This window comes from Erpetoichthys calabaricus, chromosome 5, assembly GCF_900747795.2.
Source record: "Erpetoichthys calabaricus chromosome 5, fErpCal1.3, whole genome shotgun sequence".
NCBI lineage: Eukaryota > Metazoa > Chordata > Cladistia > Polypteriformes > Polypteridae > Erpetoichthys > Erpetoichthys calabaricus.
In genome coordinates, this window is record NC_041398.2 from 86,032,600 (window position 1) to 86,056,599 (window position 24,000).

General features: G+C 37.8%; 2 protein-coding genes across 4 annotated transcripts in view; both read right to left on the reverse strand.

Annotated features, from left to right (window-relative positions):
- Window positions 1-2,023, reverse strand: part of LOC114651772 (uncharacterized) — a 53,354-nt gene extending 51,331 nt beyond the window's left edge. The window contains exon 1 of the mRNA XM_028801734.2: window positions 1,826-2,023. Coding sequence (XP_028657567.2) covers window positions 1,826-2,009 — 184 coding nt within the window. The 5' untranslated portion in view covers window positions 2,010-2,023. The remainder of the gene's footprint in view (window positions 1-1,825) is intronic.
- The window catches only part of LOC114652763 (uncharacterized), a 363,527-nt gene that overhangs the window by 106,224 nt on the left and 233,303 nt on the right, over window positions 1-24,000 (reverse strand). The window lies entirely within an intron of this gene.

Consider the following 24,000-nt stretch of genomic DNA (forward strand, 5'->3'; position numbering starts at 1 on the left):
CTCAGGTTAACCAACTTAGCTACAGTAAGTAAGTGTAAGTGGGTTACGTACAACACTGTTGGCTTGCCGTGTGCAGTGTTTCCAACATTCTTCCTGTTTGGGTGTTCATTCATTGAGCTAGTGCTGTTGTGGAAGCCCACATCATTACCAAACAACCACTTTCTCAGATTTTCAGGTGAATCACTTCCACACAGAGGAGATTTTTGCCTGATATTTGAAGGAACCTTTTTTGTACTGAATGTGATGCAGCTGCCACCATGATTAACCTACTCAAAAACTGTACAGAGAGTAATAGCATGCAGGAGCATAAAGTTGGGGAGGGGAAGTAACAACTTGTCATTTAAGAAAATATAATTTGCCTAAAGTTTTTGTCAATTATATTGATTGATTGCAGCAGCGCTAATCTACTCAGTCCAGCAGACACTTTTTATTGCCTAGGATGTGGCCTATTACTAAGGCTTGATTGACAACTCACTTCTGAATTTAGTATCAAACCGTAACAGTGAACAATGCATAACATACAGTAGGTGCATGCCGAATTGAGTCAAACCTCGCGGAAGAACAGAAAGGTGCATAAGCAATACAGACCATATATAAAAGTATCACGTCTCATCCCTCTCAGAAGATGTACAGTAACTTATGCCAGCAACAGGGGATTACCAGATAAAACCTCAAAGACTGTAGCTGCTCTGTTACCTTCTCCCTTTATTTCTTGCAACTATTTAGAGCATCTCCTATTTTCCATATTTGTCATCTCTACATCAGCATTCCACCAATGTTTTCTTGTGTCTTGACAGTCATTCATTGTTTCCCACTTATCATGTACAACTGATTTTTTTTTAAACTTGATTCACTTTTGCTACCAAAGTTAAATCCAAAATTTCCTCTTACTTTTACTGATACCTCTGAGTAGAAGATCTCCTACAACCAAGTGATACTGATGTACTTTTCAAGGAATCACATTCACATTTTTCATCATGCCCCAATCAACTTGCCTCACTAAATAAACAGTCTACCCTGCTCCTTACCTCACCAGATTCATATATCACCAACTTATGCTCATTCTGCTTAAACATTTCCATTTCTATCACATTACCAAACACCAGAACTTGTGAACTCCTTCATAACTATTAGCACTGGTTCCAAAATGCCCATTTAAGTCTCCACCCATTACAATAACTTCTCCCAATGAACTTTAAATGTAACTTCCAACAACTTCTCCCAAAACTCATTTTTCTTCTCATTGCTTCTGCCAACCAATGGGATATACTCTACACATTAATCAGTCATTTATTAACAATTATCTCAAGAACTATAATGCACATATTCATCATCTTCACCTCCACCACTTTGCCCATTTTTTTGCCACAGGTAGAACAGCCTCATAATCACTATTACTTCACCTCCGCAAAAAAAGAATGCATCTTCCACTCTTCCCACTAAGCATTCTTGCACCTTCACCTTTCCATCTTGTCACCTGTACACCGCAAAAAGTTTTCCTGTCATACTCCCAGTATTATAGGTTATAATCCTTATATTTTCCTCTTTACACCTCCAATTCAACCTCTGCCTTTTCTATATCTTGTACCAAACTGGCTTAACCAGAACGCATCAGGCATGTGACATAGGGTTAGAATTAAGGTCCACTGGCAAGTAGTCAAAGGCAACTAAAATAGACTGAATGAGGCATCTGATGTTAAAAAATTCTGTTAAATAGTCTATTGAAGATGAAATGAAAAACTACTTCTTTAACAGGAACTCTTAAGTATTTTAAACCATAATATATATCAAAAGAAAGTAATAAAATAAATACATGATACTGTACCTCTCAGCTCTCTTATAATCTGTAACGATGCTTGTGCAGCTACCAAAGGTGCAATAACATTGCCAACGGTACGTATGAATCCATCACTGATTCTTATAGAGAAACAGTTAGATATTTTCAGTTCACTTTCACCTTGTCTTTTTATCTTTTTGGCAGGAGAACATTCTTGGTGTTCATGAGACATTTTCTCTATTTGATTTTGCTGAAAGAAACACATAAGGACACATTATATTAACATCATAATATCTAAAGGACAACGTGCATTACTTAACAGACAGAAAAGACTACATAAAATTAAATTAAACAGGGGAAAAAAGAGCCACTGACTTATTCACTCTCTAAATCTATATGTACAGCAAGCATTTTAGGGACAATGTGCCAAAGATAAATTTGTCAAAGTTATTGACAAATTATTGACAGAGTTACTTTGGTACAATTCCTCAAATATCTTGTGCACACACAAAAAAAAAAAAACTCATATCATCTGTAAGGCGGGATGGTGAGAGCATTATGTCAGTTTTCTGCTTCTAAGGAAAATATATAGTAATTCTGTAAGTTATCAAAAAAATCTGTTTTGCTTTGTGTATTACAATTAAATAGCAAAAACATATTGCAATAAGCAAAACTATAAACTAAACCACTGAAATGTGCCCTCTTTTTATGCCTGGAAGTTTCATTTCATCATTTTCATGCACTTAATTAATTGTAGCTTTTGCTCAGCTATTCTTTGGCACTAAAAAGCTACAATTTAACCTCATATCAAATTATGAATTGCAGAGCTCTATTTCTTGTCAAACATCCAAATATGAATTTAATATTTGATAAGAAGAGCTGCATCACTAAGGATTCATGACAATCTGTTTGCATAGCCATTCAAAATTGTTTGATCAATTCCAGTGACCACACTTGCCATTTTAATTATGTGTTGGCGTTTAAATTTATCTTGAGCTTGAACATTTTCAAAAACACAAACAAGATATTCCAAAACAAATACACAGAACATCTGCAAAATATTACAGTTTGCATTAAAATGAAGGTGTTTAACAGAGGCAAAAATAGACTTGGATGAAATTGTTTACTTATAGACAGGACACGATCAAAAATCCTGAATTTATACTCATCTTAACTTTATATTGACATTTAGGTAATTCAACAGTGAACAGACAATTGACCTTTGGAAGGAACAGTGATGTAAAACATGTGAGGACTCCAATAACACAATAAAAAAAAGGAGATTTACATTTGTATGTGGAAGAGGCATTCGTTGGTTAATAACAAAAGAGTTCTACATAATGGTCAAGTCAAATTCAAATGTCACAGACTACTGCTGCTTTAAATTTGCAAATCTGTCCTTCTTTATACCTTTTTTTTTCACCCCAACTTTAAGAATACCCCTGATGAAATCAAACTTATCAGATTAATAGTAATCTATTATTAAAAACTCTGGTAAACACTATTTGTCCTGTTTTTGTCAAGGGGTGTCATATAAGTAATGACATTTAGTTATTGTTTATGCCTGTGTACATTGTTTTGGATCACTACTGGGATGAGTGATTGTTCATGGCCATTCCAATAAAAAAAAAAAAGTTACGCTGTAATTTTCATGTCCCTTATGAAAAGATAACTGAGGGTGTTGCACTATAGTGTCAGATGTAAACAAATCACTCAAATCAAATTATATTTGTTACATACAAATTATACATGCAGCGCAATATGTAGTGAAATACTAAGTTGGTCAACTCCAATAACTATGCCTTTAAAAACAAAATAAAGGGACAATAACAATAATATATGACTATAAATATCAAAAATCATTAATAGAATAATACATATGTGATGAATAATAACTAAATAAATAACGTGAGAGAGCTAACAACAGGGCATCATGTGCCATTTTTCTTGACACATTTCTTCACTTAATATGCAGATGGACTGTAGGAAAAAACTCCTCCTATGTCTCTCTGAATTGTACTTTAGGCAGTGGTAGCATTTACCTGATTGCAGCACAGGGTCCTTTGCCCAGGTCTGATATCGTTTGGTGTAGATGTCCTGGAGGTTAGTGAGTGCATACCCAGTGATGTGTTTTGCTGACTGTACCACTCTCTCTAAAGCTTTGCAGTCTGTGAGAGAATAATTTAAGGTTACATAGCATTCATCTTAAAGAAATAGCATAAAGGGTTAAGAAATGTCAGAAAGCTGGTCAAGCACATCAGGAAACCAGATGAAGGTCAAGTGAACAACAGAGACAAAGATATAATACACAAAATGTACTGAAAGATGACTGAAAAGTCAGCAGATGTCATGTGAACAACCAGAATGGACAGTTGTTGCATACAGAGAGATTTTAATGGTGGTGGTTCCACCCAAAGGGTATAAGAAGAATAAGAATATAACAAAATAAAACTCAACTCAGCAAAACTCAACTTTAATTTAACAAAGGCACCTGCCTTGTCACAAAACTCTGAAATTAAGGTGTCCCAATTTGACATAACTCATTTATACCAGTGCAGGTCCAAAAGTTGGAATAATTATTTTCTCAAGTAATGGACCACTTTGTCATGAATAGTAGAGTACCTGGTTTTTACATGATAAATCTGTTCAAGTTATGTTTTTTCCATATACAAAAATGACTAAAATGCTGTCTCCATACTGATGTGGGCTACATCTGCGCCACCATGTCACCCATAATTCAATATTTGTTCCTAAATTTATTAAACACAGCATAAGCAAATTAAACAGTAGAAATATTGCCAATTAAACAATCTATAAACTACTGTTTAGACATTGATATTTTACCACCCTGGAGCAGTGGTGAAGCAAATATCCTGGCTATTTATTTAAATATGTTCTTTTAAGCAGACACCTTAATCAGTTGATACCATTACACTAATATTAAACTAAACGACCAAGACAAAATGGACAGGCTAATGGTTCACTCTTCACTTTAGTTCTACACAGTTGCCTCTGTTTGTTGATGCTTACCACTGTGTGTGTGTTTTTGTTGAAGCCTTTTCTGTTGTGCTTTACAGATTAAAGAAGAATTCCAGAGGATAACTGCTTTGAAACTAGAGCCAAAATGTATGTCTTTTTTCGACAAATACACACCAAAGCTATTGTCTGTTTTTAATGTCAGGGAAGGTGCTTCAGACAAAAAGATGTGGGGCATTGTAGCATCAGACTTATTTTAATTAAATTGCTCTGTGTCTGAAATGTATATGCAAATTGGTACTGTATGTTCAATGTATAAGAATAAAAATTGAGTAAATTCAAATTCCACAAGTTCTGTCGAAAACTGTTCTGTATGTAAAGTTTATATACATTATATCAGAAAAGTGTTAACATAATGTGAGTAATGTTTATGGGGAATGGTATGCACTTAATGTGCATAAATGTACTATATTTTTGTAAATTCTAGTTTTGTTAAAAAAAGCTTAATCACCAATTTTTGGGGATTTTTATCTGAATAAAACTTTCAATAACTTGCATTTGATAATTGTCTTTATTTTAAAGTAATATTTAAGCAATAAAATTAAGGCAACAGTTTGCATGGACCTTTTTAAGTTAACATATCTTGAAGTAGGGCAGCACAGTGGCGTAGCGGTAGTGCTGCTGCATCACAGTAAGGAGACCTGGGATCACTTCCTGGGTCCTCCCTGTGTGGAGTTTGCATGTTCTTCCCATGTCTGTTTGGGTTTCCTCCCACAGTCCAAAGACATGCAGATTAGGTGGATTGGCAATTCTAAATTGGCCCTAGTGTGTGCCTGGTGTGGGGTGTGTGTGTGGGTGCCCTGCGGTTGGCGCCCTACCCGGGATTGGTTCCAGCCTTGCGCCATATGTTGGCTGGGATTGGCTCCAGCAGACCCCTTTGTTCGGATTCAGCAGGTTGGAAAATGGATGGATGGATGAAATATGAGTCAAATGTTTGTAGTTATGCTTCCTACAAAATGTAGTCAAGTCTACTGGAATAATTTAAATTGTTCATATGAATAGACTTAAGTTAAATTAACACATACATTTACTTTGCTGGTACTTACTTATTTAGCTAGACTGTATTGTCATGATGCCCCGGTTGTGAATCACTGATTTAAGCAAACTTGAGTGTAATATGGCATAGAAAGCTGAGACTTGTCTTGGTAAACAGGGTGTGAATTTATTTTACAGCATTCCCAGTTCTCTGACAACAGGGAAGTTCACCTAAGCATGCTGAGGTTATGCAGCTGCCTGTTGGTAAAACAACAAAGAGACCCAATCGCTTAAAGGTTAAATTAATAAGTTTATGTGTGTCTTTGTCTCCCATCCTGGTGCTCTCTAAAATGTTTATTCCGATAGCATATATTTCAAATGGAGAATAGGAAGAAACTTAGCTAATATATAAACTTACAGTAACAACATCATCCAAGCAGTCAGCTTTATCTTATGTAACCATGTAATGAGTGCAAAATATTTACAATATAAGAAATTATAATAAAAGGCCAATGACAATCTCAAAGAAGATAAAATACTTTAAGGATTTGGTACCTTTAATTCTGGTGGTTTGCTCAGCTCCTGTTCTTCTGCCTTCACTGTTTAAGGTAAAAAAATAATGGCGCGTATTCTATTACACAGATCAGGAAGTGGCAAATGCCCAATGAAATCTAAAGCCAGTACTGTTCCTGCCTACTAATAATACTCTACACACTGTAATTCCGCCCCTTATAGCAGATTGAAGGGGAATGAAAGTCAGTAGGCGTAAGATTAAGTACTTGTGTGTAGAGGGAAGGTGGTGTAAGGGTGCAACTGCAAGGAGGAAAGGTGGAGAAGATAGACAAATTTAAATACTTGGGTTCAACAGTTCAAAGCAATGGAGAGAGCGGCAGAGAGATGAAGAACAGAGTGCAGGCAGGGTGGACTGGGTGGAGAAGAGTGAAAGGAGTGATTTGTGATAGAAGAATAACTGCAAGAGTGAAAGGGAAGGTCTATAAAATGGTAGTGAGACCAGCTGTGTTGTAGGTTTTGGAAGCTGTGGCACTGATGAAAGGCAGGAGGCAGAGCTGGAAGTGACAGAGGAGACCCCTAAAAGGGAGCAGCTGAAAGAAAAAGAAGCTATGTCTATTTCAGCACAGAGCCTCTGTGTTGATTTATAAGCCTGTTAATAAAAGAAGGAGAAGTCGCCTGAAGAAGTTACAAAAATTCAGATACAGCAAGTCAGCGCATCTTCTCAAGTGATAAAATGTGAACTCATTTATTGGCCAGAATAGGCCTAACTGTTATTAAATTTTAGTCAGGCAAATCACAACCTCTCATTTAAAATACACTCAGCAAATAATCCACCTGAAATATGAAACCCATTTTAATAATAAGTGCTATAAAATATAGAGCTGTGTGTAACATGTGTCATTGTGGCTCATTCTCTAGTGGTAGTGAGGCACAGCTGCAGCGGACGGGTTCATATTTCAATGCCCTGACTTTTGTGTTTTCTTCACGCTAGTCTGATATTTTCCCTCACAAATCTTAAAGACATGTTCACTGGGTTAACTTTCAATTACAGACTTCGCAAATGAGTAACTTTGCGGGTACCATGGGGAGGACTGGTGTCCTGTCTAATTTTGTCTCCTGTTTTGTACCCTTTAGTTGCAGGATGGGCTCTATCCCCTACAATCCTTATTTAGACAGAGTATTGAAATAATTTCAAACTTGTACTGTAGAAGTTGAATTTGGATAACCGGTTTGGTGTGCACCTGCCATGTAATATAGGTGTGTTGACCAGACAAGAAAAAACAGGTGCATTGCTTACTGGGTTTATGATGAGTCTGTAATCTACTGAGCTTATGTTTAAAGGTTAAAGTTGCTATAAGTTGAAGCAATATATAAATTTTAAAAGCATTAATATATGACTAAATGTCACAGGAAGTGCTTACTGAAAACTGCTTCAAAAGTGGTAACCTGTTACAGGAAGCATGCATCAAGTCTTTACTTAACAAAAAATTGCAGACTTTCTTGTGGTCAAGTTAGCTGACAGCCTCTGCAGGGTTCTGTCAGGTCTACATAAACAGGAAGAAGCTTGTAGTAAGCTTGGGAAGAAGCTGTGTCCTCTGTACGAAAGAAACTGCAACATCTGATAAGATCATTTTTGCACATACTAACCGAACTTGAAATTAAAAATGCACTGCTGAGAAAGGAGGTGCACAGGTCACTGACCTGGGGCAGTTGAGACCATTTAAGGTAACTGTTCTGCCATGTCCTGTTAGCAACTAGGTGTAACCAGTGGTATTAGAGCTTGTGTCATGAGTAAGAACTAAAGATTTGATTTCGGAGTGTATAAAAGTAAGCAGCACGAATAACTCTTTAAGACACTTTCATTTTACTGCTTTGCTGATTTAAGTGTTACACTTGCAAGACTTAGAAAATAAAAGAAGATTGAGTGATACTTCCTCCTGCCTGCACTTATTTTCCTCAATGTAAAGGAGAACTGGAAACCCAGCAGGGATGGCCGGTACAATTTCTTCCACAGTACATATACCCCATAGTGTGAGTATATATTTATATATATATCTATATATATAAAAATGGAATGGGTGGGTCGTCGGGTGGGCCTTTTTTTCATTCCGTCGTTTTTTCGACGTTTTGAAAATGTAGAATGATTATTTGATTTTTTTGTTTTTATTTGATCGTGTCTATGTAGCCGCCGTCGTAATAAGTATCGCTAAAATCGTCATTTATCGTAATTTATTTTTGACGTATAACGTCGCCGTCGTCGAGGTCAGTGATACCAGTGCAAAAAATCTGCTTACGGTTGAAAGACACGCCCTACTCACTGGACAGTTAAAAACACCAATCAAACTAACGATGACATCAAGTATTACCCAATCAAAAGTAGGAAAGGAGGCATCTTCATAAAATGCGTGTGGGACGATTTGCATGAGACGCTGCTTTAAAAAAAAAAATGATAAAAAAAATACGGGATAAATCCCGTCCAGTATTAATTCAAAACGGGACGCGCAATTTCATTCTCAAACGCGGCACGATTCCGTATTTTAAAGGACGGGTGGCAACCCTACAGTGCCAGGTAACCACCCATACAATCACATTGTGATTCAGACTAGGAATGCAATGAATGTAATTACCCCGATCTACATACAAGGCGAAAGTCTTGCAACATTCAAAGATGATGGTTTGGGATAAGTACACCATACAACATAAAAGAGCTTATGAAGCCTTGAACCGAAAAAAGCAACATCTCAGAGATCGTAAAAAAAAAAAATAGGAGGTAATGTCGTTTTACTCGCTGTAGATTTTAGTCAAACATTACCAGTTATTTTACGAGGGAGACCAGCACATCAACTCAACGCGTGTTTAAAATCCATGCTTCTCCCACGCTCGGTTATATGTCGCGTGTTCTCGGGTAGGTGCACCAAAAAATGTATACATTTTAAGCATGTAATGGGCAAACAAAAAATGAGGTATACCCAAAGGCACAGCAGTAGTACTTAATGTAACTTTACTTCTTAAATGTTAATGTTTTACTGTTTAATAATTTATACGCTTCTTATATGTTGTTCAAATTCTTTTATCAAAATACCACTGACAGCGCAATGCACGATAACATCGAGTGAATACACCATACGCATCCGCCCACGGCTGCCCTGCTGTGCGCAGATACGACTTGATTGTACAATAAAATAAAATAAAGATAAAAAGACTAAAACAATCATCACCCATAAAGCGGATAGTAGACGTGACGTACTATATGTGTACCACATTTCAAGTGTATAGGTGCAACGGTTTGCGAGCTACAGGTCATTTAAAATCCTGGACAGACACACAAATTGCCACGGTAGCAAATTACAGAAGAAGATTTTACTGTTTAATAATTTATATTTATATGAAATGTGCTTCTTATATATTACTTCATATTCTCATATGATAATGATGTTAATGTTTATATTGATTTCTGTGTTATTAAAACTGCATGTATGTGTGTATATGTATACGAGCTGTATATACCCGGCGTTGCCCGGGGCAGAAGTAACCTAATCGGTCAAACACTTACATATATACCAAAGTAAACCTAATCGGTCAAAACAGTTACATATATAAAAAAAAGCGAACCTAATCGGATAAACAGCTTCATATATACAGAAGCGAACCTAATCGGACAAACAGCTAATCTATATACATAAGCAAACCTAATTGGTCAAACAGTTACATAAATACAAAAGCAAACCTAATCGATGAAACAGCTTCATATATACATGTGCATGAATAAACTTTTGCTAACTCTCTAGCAAAAGTTTATTCATACAAATTGGCATGGGATGGCTTTGTGAAAAAGTAAAAATTAGATAAAAATAAATTGAGAATGCGTACTTCGATTTGACTGAGATTATCTATAATGATCAAAAAAAAGTTTACTATATTTTTTTTTCCATACGGGAAGGATGTAAAACCTTACATAGGCACCCTTCAGCCCGTACTGAAGGGTAGTGTCAGATTCTTACTGACTAAAAAACACCCTTTTTATTCCACAGCTACCCCAAAAACCACTATTAGGCATTACTTTGGGGTGGCAGTAGTTTAGTTATGAAACAGCTGGGTCCTGAAAAAAATCTGTCTTATTAGTGGCTTCATCACATATAGAAGAAGAGTTCCTCAATCTTTTCTTTTTAATGATTGTTAACACGCATAATGTTTGTAAAATCATTCTGCACATGCATAACTGTTTGACCAATTAGGTTCGCTTCTGTATATATGAAGCTGTTTGATCGATTAGGTTTGCTTTTGTATTTATGTAACTGTTTGACCAATTAGGTTTGCTTATGTATATAGATTAGCTGTTTGTCCGATTAGGTTCGCTTCTGTATATATGAGCTGTTTGTCCGATTAGGTTCGGTTTTTTTTTATATATGTAACTGTTTGACCGATTACGTTTACTTTGGTATATATGTAAGTGTTTGACCGATTAGGTTACTTCTGCCCCGGGCAACGCCGGGTATATACAGCTCGTATATGTATATATATGTGTATATATATATATATATATATATATATATATATATATATATATATATGTATATATATATATATATATATATATATATATATATGTATATATATATAGATATATATGTATATATATATAGATATATATGTGTATATATATATATATATGTGTGTGTGTTTGTGCACCTACAATGAACTAGAATTCCAAACAGTGTTGATTTCTGTCTTGCTCTCAATGCTTCCTGGATATATGAATACATTTCTCCCTGTAGTGGGATAAGCAGTTCAAAACAGGGACAGAAAGTGAATTAGGCAATTAATTAATACAGTAGGTATTTAATAATCGTATTAAGGACTTTAACATTGATGTAAACCTAAGATCACTGATGACCTCCAGAGCCAAACAAATCTCTGTAAAATCAGAGCTTTCAGCACAACATTTTGTTACTGATCCAGGATTCACGGACCATTCTATACAGTGCACCCTCATCCTCTGCAGTGGTGATGGAGAAAATAATGCAAGGAAGTTTCTTACTGAGGTGGTATGTTTGTATTACAAGGACTACAAAATGGGCTAACTGGTGATAGTAGCAGTGTGGACAGGGCTGATGGTAGAAGCACTTGAGAACTAGTTATGATAGGCCATATCACAGTGTTTGATTTGTCAAGTATTATAACTATTTTTAGTTTTGTTATTCAGTTTATAATTAGTTTTATAGGTGAACTTACCTGTGAGGTAGGTTTAAGAAGGCTCCAAGAAAGAACGGCTGAGCAGCATCATGCATCATGAATGGGGGAATGGTTGGTCAGTTGCTGGTTTGAGAAGACCAAATTGAGCTGTATGTACCCATATGTGCCAAAGTGCCAAAATCCCAGTGTTACATTGTGGCTTCTGAGAGAAGGACATCCTGTAAGTTCACTTGTGTCACAGAGGTTACTGGCAGGAAAAAGAGCACAAACATCAGTCATGTAGAGAGAGTTGTAAGAGAGTTAAGGTCTAAGAGAGAGTTTAGGAAGTTACTGGAAAGAGAGATGCACATGCACATATGCCTGCAGGTGGCTTAACTCACACACACAAGTGATTGAAGAGGATTTGTAATATAGTTGGCATTCACCTACAAGAGAGGGTGCATAAGGTAGATGTCATGATAGTGTCACTATTTCACTGTGCCGGGTAGATGTGAAAGAAGGCTGGCCAGTTAGTAGCATATAAACCTGCAACAAGACCAGCAGAGGTCATCTTTCACCCATCTGTTGTTAGAGAGATTAAGTGCAGAGCGAGTGTTGCGCAGTAGCTATAGGAAGCATTGCATGTAAATAATTATCACTAGTTTTTTTTCTTTATTTAGTGCTTGTGCTGTTTTTTAGTTTTTATTTTGATAACTGTTCTTTTTCATCATCTTTGATTTTTGTCTTGTGAAGAATTGTTTTCCTGTTTGCTTTTCCTGTTATTATATGCACCTTCTTATTTAAGAGCCACTGTAAGTACTGTGCAAATTCACCATCACTTATTTTTCTTTCTTGTTGTAAATACAGTACATACTGTATCATTGCGGAAGAACTATTGTGACAGATAGAGGCTTTTGTCCACCTCTTGAACCCTCAGGTACCACTCTGATGACCAGGTGAAAGTATAAATATTCTTTATTTTACAAGAATACCGTGCACAAAGCACTCTCCACACCACTCTCATATATAAACCACTATTCTCCTACACAAACCAATACCTCCTCGCCCAGACACTTTGCCCTCCTACCTCCCAGCTCAGCTCAGTGTACTGGGCTTCCCACAGTCCTTTTATATCCCCTGACCCGGAGGTGGTCCCTGGCCAAACCCACAAGTCCATTTCCTTCCGGGTCAGGGTAAACAGTCCTTTTCTTCACCCCGGGAGCACGTCGTTCCTTCCGGTCACGTGATGATGACGCACTCCCGGGTTATAGGGCACACAAGAGCCTACTAGCCCCCCTACAGCGACTCCCGGTGGCCCCCAAGGTATCCAGCAGGGCTGTGTATATAAACTACAAAGTCCATGAGGCCCTGCTGGAACTCGGGGCACCATCATGCTGTCCGAAGGGCTCCTCCTAGCGGCCTGGGGGTGGCGACCGGAGTCTGTAGCCGGTCGTCCATCACACTATGTTTGTACATTTGTTTGGAAGTTTAATAAAGAATAACATTTTTTTGACAAACACTTTGATCTGTGCTTTGCTTTCGTCCCATCTCTGATTCATTTTGTTGCGACTCTAGATGAGTGGAGTCTGAGAGAGTATGTGAGGGTTCCAACACATAGGCCATCATACTAGCATAAAAAGGGAAATTATGAAGCATAGGATGGAGTCTCAATAAAATAAGAAAACAACCTTTCTGTCAGAAAAATGCAGTGTAACTGGAGGTAGATGACCCAAGATGTGCTCTTGCAAATGGAGGCCCAGAATGTGTACACACACACAAACAGAATGTATAATAATAATAATTATTATCACATGAATTTAATTGAACATTAGAAAAATGTTCTAATTCTAAAAATGTTGAAAAGCTCTCTTGTGATCACTGTCTGTCACTAAAGATGGCACATATTTAACTTATTCAAGAAAGTTTTTGCGTTCAGGGAGAGATTGAATAAACACAGATTCTGAAGGATTTAAAGTGCCATAGGGTGTTACTTAAGGTGGTGTTATTAGAGTTGCAAAGTTTATAGGAAAATCACCCCTGATTTGTAATTGGGCATTTTACTGATGTCTTTCAAGCAACAAGTACATATTGTGACTAAAAACTGGCCTGGTGTGAACAAATGTTTGATTGTATGTGAACGTGCTCTAAGAAAAGGTTATGACCCCCAACATCCTGGAAAAGTTAAATGTGTTTAATCTATACTAATAAAAGGCAAAGCCCTCACTGACTCACTGACTGACTGACTGACTGACTGACTCATCACTAATTCTCCAACTTCCCGTGTAGGTAGAAGGCTGAAACTTGGCAGGCTCATTCCTTACAGCTTACTTACAAAAGTTAGGCAGGTTTCATTTCGAAATTCTACGCGTAATGGTCATAACTTGAACCTGTTTTTTGTCCATATACTCTAATGGAGGAGGCGGAGTCACGTATCGCGTCATCACGTATTACGCCTCCTACGTAATCACGTGAACTGAAAACGAGGAAGAGATTTACAGCACGAGTCAAACGCGGGAACGAAGGTAAATGACGTTAATTGTTGAGTGTCTTTTAATACTGTGTAAGCATACAGTATTAACACGTGCAATTAAACGTGTGCGTTTACGGGGTGATCTCTCATTCTTAAAAGCTCGCCTTTTATTAAAAAGGTAAATGCAAACTCTTTTCATTCTGAAGGGCACAAACCATGTTAGATTTCAGCCGTTAAACGCGCAAAAATGTCGGTACACCAGATAAATAAGCGTAACATATTATCAGATGTATTGTATGCTTACAATACATATAGAAATGTGTTAATCGTTAACTAATATTATGGGATGGTGTTTTTCGACTCGTGCCTTGATTTAAACGATTGCATGTCTTGGTGGGTTTGCGTAGCTTATTGTCAATATCTTTACACCTCTTTTTAAGACTTAATTTAAAAAGGTTTTCTTTTCTTCTTAATTAAAATTTAAAAGCAATACTTCACCGCTGCGAAGCCCCTCTAGCGCTGACGTCTGAGGTTCGATTACCGTAAGCGAGTGCAGTGAGTGTGTACGCCTGATGAGCCAAGAATAAGGGGGAAAGATGTGTCGCGTACTCTTTGCATTATTTGACAGTAAACTATTTTCATCCATTCTATGATCTGCTTCTCACAACTGAAGGCACCGTGGCTGATGTTACCTGACTTGCTGGCCAACCATAAGCGTTACCTGGTAGGTAACCACCCACTCACTTCACTCCCTTATGGGAATCGAACCTCGGACGTCAACGCTAGAGGCGAAGCCCCTAAAATTGCGCCACAGCGTGTGGTTCGTTTATTTGACAGCATGTAGATTGGGGTAATTACATTCACGGCATTCGTAGTCTGATTCACAATCTGATTGTATGGGTGGTTACCTACCAGGTAACGCTTATGGTTAGCCAGCAAGTCAGCTCGAAGTGATCACTCGAGTGAAGGCAGCTTCACAAAAAAACAGATCCTTAACAAACTGTTATTGGTATATTTTCCCTCAATTTTAAAAGGTTTTCTTTTCTTCTTAATAAAACTTTTAAAAGCAGTACTTCGCCGGTTCGAAGCGCGGGGATTTGAGCGACTGATGCATACAGACATATTCATGAGTGCAGGTACTTCAGAAAGAAAGCACTGTGTAAACCTAAAGTTTAAATTAAGTTCATAGACCTACAAAAGGTTGCCATTGATTTGAGGCAAGATTGCTTTTCTCCTGTACAACTATACGTTGCATTCTTAACAGTAAGCTTGCACAGCTTGGTCATATTACAACCGGAGTGCTGAACTGACAACGTGGTATACAAAGAGAACTATAACAATCGTAATAAATGAACAAAAAAAAAAGCGAAGCAAGGAAAAAGGAAGACCTTATATGGCGATCGTTTATAAAACAGTGGAAAAGCTGTGTTAAGGCTGCTTCACAAAAAAACAGATCCTTAACAAATTGTTATTGGGATATTTTCCCTCAATTTAAAAAGCTTTTCTTCTTAATAAAAATTTAAAAGCAGTACTTCGCGGGGATTTAGATATTTTATATATATATATATATATATATATATATATATATATATATATATATATATATATAGATCTATATATATATATATATATATATATATATATATATATATATATATGTATATAGAGATATAGACATATATAGATATAGATATATATATATATGTATGTATGTCTATATATAGGGGCGGCACAGTGGCGCAGTGGGTAGCGCTGCTGCCTCGCAGTTGGGAGATCTGGGGACCTGGGTTCGATTCCCGGGTCCTCCCTGCGTGGAGTTTGCATGTTCTCCCCGTGTCTGTGTGGGTTTCCTCCGGGCGCTCCGGTTTCCTCCCACATTCCAAAGACATGCAGGTTAGGTGGATTGGCGATTCTAAATTGGCCCTAGTGTGTGCTTGGTGTGTGGGTGTGTTTGTGTGTGTCCTGTGGTGGGTTGGCACCCTGCCCGGGATTGTTTCCTGCCTTGTGCCCTGTGTTGGCTGGGATTGGCTCCAGCTGACCCCCGTGACCCTGTGTTCGGATTCAGCGGGTTGGAAAATGGATGGATGGATGGATGTCTATATATATATATGTAAGCTTATAAGTACTACCTTACTTCTCTTTAAGAAAGGAAGATGTAATGATACTTAATTTAAACGATTCCATGTCTTGGTGGGTATGCGTAGCTTATTGTCAATATCTTTACACCTGTTTTTAAGACTTATTCACTGAAACGGGCTTTCACGAAAAAAGTTAGGGCTTTGCTACAGGATACACCCTCCACAAGGTAAGGAAGTAAAAATAAAAGTATATACAGTAATCCCTCACCTATCGCGGGGGTTACGTTCCAGAGCCCCCCGCGATAGGTGAAAATCCGCGAAGTAGCGACCTATATTTATTTTATTATTTATACATATTTTAAGGCTTTAGAAACCCTTCCCACACTCTTATAAACCTTTCTCACTCTCTTGTTAACCTTTCCCACGCTCTTATAAACACTTCCTATGCTCTTAAACACTTTCTACATTCTTAAACACCTCAGACCAACACTGCACACAGCGATCAGACGTCAATGTGTCTGCACTCGCTTTGTGAAGGGGGGCAGCTGAACTCACGCTGAGCAGAAATGGACTTTGTGCTGCGTCTGCCAAAATGCCTGCTTGTCGCTCTGTGCGTTCGGAAGAAGGAGTGTGTGTGTGTGTGTGGGGGGGTGTGTGAGAGCTGAACGCACCTTCGCTCAAACCCCCCCTCCCCAGAAGCGCAGTAGGCTCCTGCCACTTCGCATTGTCAAGGGGGTGGGGAGCTGAATGAACGCTAAGGAGAAGTGGACTTTGTGCTGGCTTTGTGCTGCTTGTCGCTCTGCGTGTCAATAATTTTAAGCCTGTACATCACCAATTTTCCTGTCTCACTGTCTTGTCTTGCGTGAAGTTAAAATGTTTTATAATAGTGAGGTGTTACTCATATCCTTAGCCCGACATCCACATATCATATGTGTTAACAAAGTGTGTTTTTTAAGTTTACATGTGTTTAAAGCATGTGGGATGGGTATTTTAAGGCTTAAACTATAACAATGTTTATTTATATGGTCTTTCTATATCGCGGATTTTCTCCTGTTGCTGATGGGTCTGGAACATAACTTCCGCGATAGGCGGGCAATCGCTTGTATTTAAAAACCCGCGAAGTCGTGAATCCGCGAAAAGTGAACCGCGAAGTAGCGAGGGATTACTGTATTTCTGTTTTATTTAAACCTTTTAAGTTCGTATGCATAGCCCCATTTGGCTGTTTTAGTTTTTTTTTTTCTTTTTTCAGTAATATTTAATCTCCTTAAAGAAAAAGAACATATGCATTTTACTTTTTTTGTATCTCTTTAGTAATATTTTAGTGTAAAAGGATAACCAGTACTTAAACCTTTTATGTTACTTTATAAATTTATTTTACACAATGTTGAAAAATTAATAAGAAAGCTACATATTTTGGCAGCTGCTGCTTTAATTTTCAATGAAATTAAAAAAGCCCTCCAAGAGAAAACGTCAATGAAGAAGAAACAGTTTGCACTATCTAAAAAGGAGAAACCCTCATTTATAAAGGTTTGCTGCAGATGACTTAAATGAAAATAAATGAATAGTTCCTATGTGTATAATACATATTTATCTATTTGACTTATGCCTTTATTCCAGCAACTTGCAACATCTGAGGTACAATTTGTTACATTACTTTTGTTTTTTGCAGCACAGGCAGGTGAAGTGACTTCCTCAGGGTCACACAGTGGTGTCAGTACCAGGATTTGAACTGACAAGCTCCGTTTGCTGAAATATTACTGAAGAAAGAAAAAAAACGAAAACGGGCAAATAGGCCTATGCATACAAATGTCCATCCATCCATTATCCAACCCGCTATATCCTAAATACAGGAGCCAATCCCTGCCAACACAGGGCACAAGGCAGGAAACAAACCCCGGGCAAGGTGCCAGCCCACCGCAGGGCGCACACACCCACACACACCCACACACCAGGGACAATTTAGAATCGCCAATGCACCTAACCTGCATGTCTTTGGACTGTGGAAGGAAACCGGAGTACCCGGAGGAAACCCAGACAGACACGGGGAGAACATTCAAACTCCACGCAGGGAAGCGAACCCGGGTCTCCTAACTGGCACCTTTCACTGTGCCACCATGCCGCCCGCATACAAACTTAAAAGGTTTAAATAAAACAGAAATATATACCTTTATTTTTACTTCCTTAAATTGTGGAGGGTGTATCCTGTAGCAAAGCCCTAAGTTTTTTCATGAAAGCCCCTTTCAGTCAATAAGCCTTAAAAACAGGTGTAAAGCTAAACTTGCAACACCGCTATTCAATTACACTTGCCTAACGCCTCTCGTAAGGGGACATACTGTGGGATCTGGGCATCAGTCAAAGCACCAATCACAGGCCCGATTAGAAAGCGGGAAGCTGTGATTTGTCGTCTCCCTCCCATGTAACAATCACAGCCCGTGTTACAACACACTATGTATGTATGTATATATGAAGAGGATGGATGGATGGATGGATGTATATGTGTGTGTTTATGTATATGTGTATATGTATGTGTATATATATGTTGATATGTATATATACATATGTATATATATGTTGATATGTGTATATATATATATATATATATGTATATATATGTATATGTAGATATGTGTATATATGTATATGTATATATATGTTTACATAACCTCTTTAACACACTACTTCTCCGCTGCATACATATACAGACATACATGCAGTTTCAATAACATAGAAATCAATATAAACAACATTAACATCATTATCATATGAGAATATGAAGTAATATATAAGAAGCACATTTCATATAAATATAAATTATTAAACAGTAAAATCTTCTTCTGTAATTTGCTACCGTGGCTATTCGTTTGTCTGTCCAGGATTTTAAATCACCTGTAGCTCACAAACCGTTTCACCTATTGACTTGAAATCTGGTACACATATAGTACGTCGCGTCTACTATCCGCTTTATGGGTGGTGATTGTATTACTCTTTTTATCTTTATTTTATTTTATTGTAGAATCAACTCCTATCTGCGCACACCAGGGCGGCCGTGGGCGGATGCGTATGGTGTATTCACTCCACGTTATCGTGCATTGCGCTGTCACTGGTATTTTGATAAAAGAATTTGAACAACATATAAGAAGCGTATAAATTATTAAACAGTAAAACATTAACATTTAAGAAGTAAAGTTACATTAAGTACTACTGCAGTGCCTTCGGGTATACCTCATTTTTTGTTTGCCCATTACATGCTTAAATGTATACATTTTTTGGTTCACCTACCCGAAAACACGCGACATATAACCGAGCGTGGGAGAAGCATGGATTTTAAACACGCGTTGAGTTCATCTGCTGGTCTCCCTTGTGAAATAACTGGTAATGTTTGACTAAAATCTACAGCGAGTAAAACGACATTACCTCCTATTTTTTTTTTACGATCTCTGAGATCTTGCTTTTTTCGGTTCAAGGCTTCATAAGCTCTTTTATGTTCTATGGTGTACTTATCCCAAACCATCATCTTTGAATGTTGCAAGACTTTCGCCTTGTATGTAGATCGGGGTAATTACATTCATTGCATTCCTAGTCTGAATCACAATCTGATTGTATGGGTGGTTACCTGGCACTGTAGGGTTGCCACCCGTCCTTTAAAATACGGAATCGTCCCGTATTTGAGAATGAAATTGCGCGTCCCGTTTTGAATCAATACGGGACGGGATTTGTCCCGTATTTTTTTTATCATTTTTTTTAAAGCAGCGTCTCATGCAAATCATCCCACACGCATTTTATGAAGATGCCTCCTTTCCTACTTTTGATTGGGTAATACTTGATGTCATCGTTAGTTTGATTGGTCTTTTTAACTGTCCAGTGAGGAGGGCGGGTCTTTTAAGTAGAGTCTGCAAAGTGTTGGCACTGGGATGTGGCACCCGCTGCAGTATGCGTCCCTTATTTTTTTGTATTAAAAGTGGTAACCCTACCTGGCAGGTAACACTTATGTTTGGTCATGAAGTCGTCTAAAATCCGCCACGTGCCCTCTTTTAATTGTGAGAAGCAGATATATATAGCCAAATTCTCGCGCTTCGTTGCGGCGAAGTACTGCTTTTAATATTTTAAGAAGAAAATAAAACCTTTTTAAACGGATCGAAAATATACCAATAACAATTTGTTAAGGATCTGTTTTTTTGTGAACTTCGCTTTTCACAGCTGTCGCGCTACGGCGTGTGTTTCGTTTATTTGACAGTATGTAGATCGTGGTAATTACATTCATGGCATTCGTTTTCTGAATCACAATCTGACTATGGATGGTTACCTGCCAGGTTACGCTTGTGGTTGGTCAGGAAGTCGCCTTACATCCGCCACGTGCCCTCTTTCTGTTCCCAGAAGCTGATCATACAATGGTTTTAATAGTTTACTTTCAAATAATGCAAAGAGTATGCAACACGTGTTTCTCCCTAATTCTGGGCTCATCAGGCATACACACTCACTGCATCCCCTCTCGGGAATTGAATCTCTATCGTCAGCGTCAGAGTTGAAGCCCCTAACGTTGCGGTCAGCAAGTCGGCTAACATCCGCCATGTGCCGTCTTTCAGTTACGAGAAGCAGATCATAGAATGGTTGAAACTGTTGATCCTAACGTTGTGCTACGGCGTGTGGTTCGTTTATACCTCGTGTCTTCTCATTAAACTTTTATCTCGCGAATATGTTATTGCAATCCGCAGCGGGAGCGTTTCTATAAACTTAATTTAAACTTACGTTTTACACCGTGCTTTGTTTCCCTTATGAACATGCTTGTATGCTTCACTCGCTCGCTTCGCTAACATCCGCCATGTGCCGTCTTTCAGTTGCGAGAAGCAGATCATAGAATGGTTGAAACTGTTGCCCCTAACGTTGTGCTACGGCGTGTGGTTCGTTTATACCTCATGTCTTCTCATTAAACTTTTATCTCGTGAATATGTTATTGCAATCCGCAGCGGGAGCGTTTCTATAAACTTAATTTAAACTTACGTTTTACACCGTGCTTTGTTTCCCTTATGAACATGCTTGTATGCTTCACTCGCTCGCTTCACTAACATCCGCCATGTGCCGTCTTTCAGTTGCGAGAAGCAGATCATAGAATGGTTGAAACTGTTGCCCCTAACGTTGCGCTACGGCGTGTGGTTCGTTTATACCTCGTGTCTTCTCATTAAACTTTTATCTCGTGAATATGTTATTGCAATCCGCAGCGGGAGCGTTTCTATAAACTTAATTTAAACTTACGTTTTACACCGTGCTTTGTTTCCCTTATGAACATGCTTGTATGCTTCACTCGCTCGCTTCGCTAACATCCGCCATGTGCCGTCTTTCAGTTGCGAGAAGCAGATCATAGAATGGTTGAAACTGTTGCCCCTAATGTTGCGCTACGGTGTGTGGTTCGTTTATACCTCGTGTCTTCTCATTAAACTTTTATCTCGTGAATATGTTATTGCAATCCGCAGCGGGAGTGTTTCTATAAACTTAATTTAAACTTAAGTTTTACACCGTGCTTTGTTTCCCTTATGAACATGCTTGTATGCTTCACTCGCTCGCTTCTTATTGTTTCGCTCCCTTCTCAATTGTTTAATGAATTTTTTGTTCTTCGCTGTTTGCGGCTCCTTCTTCATTTGTCCCTACTGCGTTCACAGTCTTTTCACGTGATTACGTGGGAGGCGTGATGAAGTGACACTCAACTCCTCCTCCCACGGCCATCGAGCTGCCGTCCATTACAGTATATTGTGAAAAAAGAGGTTCCAGTTATGACCATTACGCGTTGAATTTCGAAATGAAACCTGCGTAACTTTTGTAAGTAAGCTGCAAGGAATCAGCTTGCCAAATTTCAGCCTTCCACCTACACGGGAAGTTGCAGAATTAGTGATGAGTCAGTCAGTCAGTCAGTCAGTCAGTGAGGGCTTTGCCTTTTATTAATTAGTATAGATATGTGAATGTATGTATGTATGAATGTATATATGTATGTCTATATTTATATATATATATGTATATATATATATATGTGCATATGTATATATATATATATATATATATATATATATATATATATGTGTGTATATATATGTAGATATGTATATATTTATATGTATATATATTTACATATGTATATATATATGTAGATGTGTAAATTTGTATATGTATATATATGTATATGTGGATGTGTATATGTATGTATATATATGTATATGTAGATATGTGTATATGTAGATATGTATATATATGTATATGTATATGTATATGTATATATATGTTTACATAACCTCTTTCACACACTACTTCTCCGCTGCGAAGCGCAATTAAACGTGTGCATTTACGGGGTGATTTCTCAGGCTTAAAGCTCGAAGTGATCACTCGAGTGAAGGCAGCTTCACAAAAAAACAGATCCTTAACAAACTGTTATTGGTATATTTTCCCTCAATTTTAAAAGGTTTTCTTTTCTTCTTAATAAAAATTTAAAAGCAGTACTTCGCCAGTGCGAACCACGGGGATTTGAGCAACTGACGCATACAGACATATTCATGAGTGCAGGTACTTCGGAAAGAAAGCACCGTGTAAACCTAAAGTTTAAATTAAGTTCATAGACCTACAAAAGGTTGCCATTGATTTCAGGCAAGATTGCTTTTCTCCTGTACAACTATACATTGCATTCTCAAGAGTGTGCTTGCACAGCTTGGTCATATTACAACCGGAGTGCTGAACTGACAACGTGGTATACAAACAGAACTATAACAATCGTAATAAGCGAACAAAAAAACAGCGGACAGCCCGTGGCTTAAATAAAAAGGCTGCTTCCGTTGGCGAAGCAACGAAAAAGGAAGACCTTATATGGCGTTAGTTTATAAAACAGCGGAGAGGCTGTGTGAAGTCAGCTTCACAAAAATATAGATCCTTAACAAATTGTTAATGGGATATTTTCCCTCAATTTAAAAAGTTTTCTTTTCTCTTAATAAAAATTTAAAAGCAGTACTTCCCCGGTGCGAAGCGCGTGGATTTGAGCAACTGATGCATACAGACATATTCATGAGTGCAAGTACTTCGGAAAGAAAGCACCGTGTAAACCTAAAGTTTAAACTAAGTTCATAGACCTACAAAAGGTTGCCATTGATTTCAGGCAAGATTGCTTTTCTCCTGTACAACTATACGTTGCATTCTTAACAGTAAGCTTGCACAGCTTGGTCATATTCCAACCGGAGTGCTGAACTGACAACGTGGTATACAAACAGAACAATCATAAAAACAGGATTAAATAAAAAGGCTGCTTCGATAGGCGAAGCAACGAAAAAGGAAGACCTTATATGGCATTCGTTTATAAAACAGCGGAGAGGCTGTGTGAAGTCAGCTTCACAAAAAAAACAGATCCTTAACAAAATGTTATTGGTATTTTCCCCTTCAATTTAAAAAGGTATTCTTTTCTTCTAAATAAAAATTTAAAAGCAGTACTTCGCCGGTGCGAAGCGCGTGGATTTGAGCGACTGACGCATACAGACATATTCATGAGTGCAGGTACTTCGGAAAGAATGCACCGTGTAAACCTAAAATTTAAATTAAGTTCATAGACCTACAAAAGGTTGCCATTTATTTCAGGCAAGATTGCTTTTCTCCTGTACAACTATACGTTGCATTCTTAACAGTAAGCTTGCACTGCTTGGTCATATTACAACCGGAGTGCTGAACTGACAACGTGGTATACAAACAGAACAATCGTAAAAACAGCGGAGAGGCTGTGTGAAGTCAGCTTCACAAAAAAACAGATCCTTAACAAATTGTTATTGGAATGTTTTCAATCAATTTAAAAAGGTTTTCTTCTTAATAAAAATTTAAAAGCAGTACTTCACCGCTGCGAAGCACGGGGATGTATATATATATATACAGTATATATAGATAGATAGATAGATAGATAGATAGATAGATAGATAGATAGATAGATAGATAGATAGATATACATAGATAGAGATATATAT